At 34.9% G+C, this 4505-nt stretch overlaps 1 protein-coding gene across 4 annotated transcripts in view; it reads right to left on the bottom strand.

Annotated features, from left to right (window-relative positions):
* Nucleotides 1-778: 778 nt before the first annotated feature.
* LOC111827288 overlaps nt 779-4505 on the bottom strand; it is a 20988-nt gene continuing 17261 nt past the window's right edge. Inside the window, exons 2-3 of one of the 4 annotated variants that reach the window (XM_023759088.1) lie at nt 4132-4189; nt 779-2324 (exon numbers count right to left, since the gene is read on the bottom strand). In XM_023759088.1, coding sequence (XP_023614856.1) covers nt 2147-2324; nt 4132-4189 — 236 coding nt within the window. In that variant the 3' untranslated portion in view covers nt 779-2146. The remainder of the gene's footprint in view (nt 2325-4131; nt 4190-4505) is intronic. The other 3 variants (XM_023759089.1, XM_023759091.1, XM_023759090.1) reach the window with 3 other exon arrangements.

The following is a 4505-nucleotide window of genomic DNA, read 5'->3' on the forward strand; positions in this document are numbered from 1 at the left end:
GAAAAATTTTGCCTGATGTCTTATAGGACTTTCTGCCATGTGATTCCATGTGACTTTGGCCTGTATGAAAGCATCAGGACACATCTGTCAATGCGCTCCGCAAGCCATCTGCGTCAGTCACAGGGATTCCATCAGAATCTAAAGTGGGCCCAGGAACCTGGTTTTTAAACTGGCTTTCCAGATGATGCCTATGAACTCTCACATTTAAAATCATAGCATTGTGGGCAACTTTTAAGTGTAACTAGCTAATAGTTTGCATTTGAGAAACTTATGGCAGATCAAACACAGATGAACACATTTCCAATCTCAGAACACATTTTAAAAAACAACACCCCAAGGGCAAGTGAGCTAGAAATGAGCTCACTTTCAGGGAGGAGGACTAGTATAATGAACCAGAGTCCTCATCGTCCAAGTTCAACAGTTCTCATTTTGATTTTGTTTTGCATTTCTTATACTAAAAACATTTTTGATATGCTGTCTGAATGGGTAATTTCTTTTCCTAAAATGATGCTGTTCCCTGGGCTGGGGAGATGTTCACATGTACATATTAATCATATACTTGCTTTCTGTTTTTTTTTGGCATAATACTATTGTGGATAAAAAATACTAGTGGGAAAATAATGTGACAGGAAGTCCTCTACATACTAATTTATGGGCGCTATTTTTTCATTATCAACTTATTTTCTGAAATTGGCACTTACCTAACTTATGAAATGTACTGTATGAAATCAGTCCCCTTTCCTCAGGCAACACCCAACAAAACACCTTTTCTTATCCATCTGTTAATTGCCTTTTCTCTTTATTATTCAGAATAGAAATGCCCTAACTTTGGATCTGTTTTAATAATTGTGCTTTATTTAATCAGAGGCCATTTATTTAAAGTGATGTTCTAAGATGGAGCTAAAGGTTGTTGTGCTTTTTAGAACCAAATTGCTATATTACATACATATATATGCGCTTTATAAAACTCAAAAATATAAAAGGAGCCTAAAAGTTACAAAGAATGCTTATTAAGGAAAAGAAAAGGCAGATATGGTAGTGATATAAACAATGAAAAATAGGTGAGTTCCATTCTGTTGGCTCTTTTTCTGTGCTTCAAATTCTTTATGTAAGTCTTCTTTTGTTAAATCCCCATTTAAAAAATTTTTGCTTGGGGGCATGTGGAGTAGGGAGAAATAAGGACTTAAAATGTCCAAAAATTAAATTCCATTTACCTCATAGCCAGGCTATCTAAAGAGACTACCATACTTACATGGACCACCAAATCAAAGCTTTCTTTATCTGGCTGGGAAAAAAACAAATTAAGCACCAAACCTTTAGTATTCTTACTGTTCAAGTTTTAGACACAATCACATAAGCCATTGCTGAAGCTATGCTTTTGCACTTTTAAACGTAAGGAATATCCTGATTTAAAAAAAAAATCCCTTTCCACTTTAAAATAAATGGCTAAAATACCATAAAATCAGTAGATGTAAGTCCATTTACCATTTTTCTTTCAAAACTGGTAACTTACAGAAACCAAATAGTATTCTTGTCTGTAAGAGGCACACATTTGCTGAAGAGTAAATGTGTAATTGTGCTATTGTTCTCACAGACTTGAAAGGTTTAAAAATACAGAGAAAGAAAACTGATCAGCTCAAATTCTCCTATGAATGGAAACATGCTACTTGATAAACTGACCAATTTTTCTCTATATATATAACTTTGAAAATGATATACTTCTAAGAGATACCTTTGCCTTTCACCAATTCGAGGTAGTTGGTATCCACCAGCTTTATAACTGTTCATGGGTCAGGTCATCATCACGAATCTTTACACTTCCAAATCACGCAGTACGTCATATATTAAAACTTTGTGCACAGAAATAAAATTGGGGACAACTATGTATTTAAACTTAGGGCATACAAATTTCACAAAATACCATTAAAGAGAAACATCAAAATCCATCTGTACTGCAAAGTTCCACAATGGTCTGATGTAAAACATGTAAAAAACATACAAAGAATATAATCAAAGTGATTAATGCTAATGATATAAAGACAAATCACAGGACTAGAAATATTTCAAGATCAACTGGTAAATGCTTATTGTTCAGCAAAAAGAATATTGACGTACAAAATAAGGATAGTGCAAGAAGAACTGCAATCTATTTCTCTTCACTTGTGAGATTTTGGTTTTGAACTGTACAGCTTGCTAGAGATGCTGTCAAATTCAGATTCCATTCAGTGGGATGATTAAGGCACATCTTAATGGGGCTCAAAGGGCTACTTGCTGTATTCCCATCAGACAAATTCAGTTTCTCATCATTTTTCATTTGTAGCATGCTGAAAAAAAAAAAAAGAAGTGTAAAGCATTTCATTTTACTTCGGTTTCAAAGAAATTATCAACCTTGTAAAAGAAAATTTAGTTTTATTATTGGGACCTCTAAACATTAGAGTGGACAGAGCATGTATTATCCTGAAAGTATTTTTTTTGTTTATAAATAAATCCTGCCTCCTTACTGAACTGAATACACAATAAGCCAGGTACTTGAGAAGTCAGTCACTCAGATACCACTGGATAAAGATCACTGCATTTACAGATTTCATCAGTATATTTCAGAACTGAACTTGGCAGGATTTGTCCCTTTTAACTTGTCCTTCAGCCTACCATGAATCAGAGCCACTTTGAGACAAGAAGGAATTAACCTTTGTTGAATGCCTACTAGGCACATTCACATGTATTATCATTAAATTTCATAACAAGCAAGGTTAGTATATTTATCCTCATAATAAATGATAAAAGTCAGTCTTGGAGACTTATGTACAAATATGCCTGAGGTTATAGTCACTGGGCTGGAACTGGACTACAGTCCCTGCTCTTGCCATTATGCCTGCCTACTAGCTCTCTGATGAAAATCTTTAGACTCACAGAAACTTGAGTGTCCACTCGACATGCAATACACATGTAATCCTGAGCCTTAATGAGAGTCAGTTCACATCTTCAGATGTGAACATTGTTTATAAACTAACAGCTCGCTATACATTAGTTGATCTTTCCTAAGCTTTATGTAACCACACAGGTCTATGATCCTATTAGTAAAGATGAAAATGAACTGTGTAGTATTAAGTGACTTGGAGTTGGTAAATGGCAGCAGCATCCAGACTTCAGTAGCATTTCCTGATGTCATTTAAAAATAGTAAATCAGTGTTGGTGAAAGTCAGAGGTGGGGTGAGAGCCTGGTGGAGGGGGAGGAAAGGGGAGAAAATGGGGGACATCTGTAATCTCAACAATAACAAGAAAAACAAATAGTAAATCACTTAAGCCAAAACATAGAGATGTGAGTAATAGGATTCTATTTAAAGTCAATCATGGCCTGATATGTGACAAATGAGAGATCCAAAACAACATTTTCATTCATATCAGAAATTCTGATTTTTGATAATATTTACATTGGTTACTATTAGACTGGTGTGTCAGCATGGACCTCAAATTCTTTTATTTTTCAAGTTGGCAAAGCTCAGATAAAGCAGTAATGTTTTCCCTTCCTCCAAGGACTCTAGTCTTCAAATTTTTATTATTTGTGTTTACAAAACAAAAAAATCTGATGTACACTTCTTTGAGAAACTCTAAGGCAGGCCATGAAAATACAATTATTAATTGTGGTAGATAAGTACATCAAGTATCCAACGAATCATGGTCATAAAAACCTTGTTTTCCGTTAAGTTATTTGACTGACAAAGGTGTATTCATTACAGAAGAATACTTTAATAACCACAGGATTCTTTGCAATACTGTAAAGACAGTTTTTTAAAGAAAACTTCTAGAGAGTGTAGTCTAAATTTGGGCACACAAACTCCAGGGAGGCACAAAACTACATATGCATAGGAAGAAAAAAAATGTTAGTACTAATACAGATTGACATGTATAATTAACAAATATACACTTAAACCTAGAATTCTATCAAAATCTCAGCAATGTTTACAGTAGCATTCTTGAAAGTAAAGATTTAGGGGAAAGAATGTAAAGACCTGGATTCTAATTCTGACACTAATAATAATCAGCCTTATTCACCTTGGACAAATAACTTTAGCCCCTTTCAGTTTAATTTTCCTCATCTGTAAGAAAAAAAATGACAACTTCCCTGCTTACCTTCTATATTCCTGATGATCTAATGAGAGCCCATTAACATGCTCAAAACCACACAGAGCTATAGAGAAATGCAAAGGGTTAGTTAACACTGCATATTTTGGTGAAAGGAGGAAGAAGCTGGAAGAGAGGCTCTTACTGTAAACTAGATGGTAGGTGAAAACAAGGGCAAGGGGTGCAGAAATGCTTATCTCAACATCTGTTTTTAATGTTTCAGGGCTTTAATCCACCCTAAATGACAGCCTCTATACCAGGGGTGGGCAAACTTTTTGACTCGAGGGCCACAATGGGTTCTTAAACTGGACTGGAGGGCCGGAACAAAAGCATGGATGGAGTGTTTGTGTGAACTAATATAAATTCAAAGTACATCATCCATA

This window comes from Myotis lucifugus, unplaced genomic scaffold, assembly GCF_000147115.1.
Source record: "Myotis lucifugus unplaced genomic scaffold, Myoluc2.0 scaffold_147, whole genome shotgun sequence".
Classification (NCBI taxonomy): Eukaryota; Metazoa; Chordata; class Mammalia; order Chiroptera; family Vespertilionidae; genus Myotis; species Myotis lucifugus.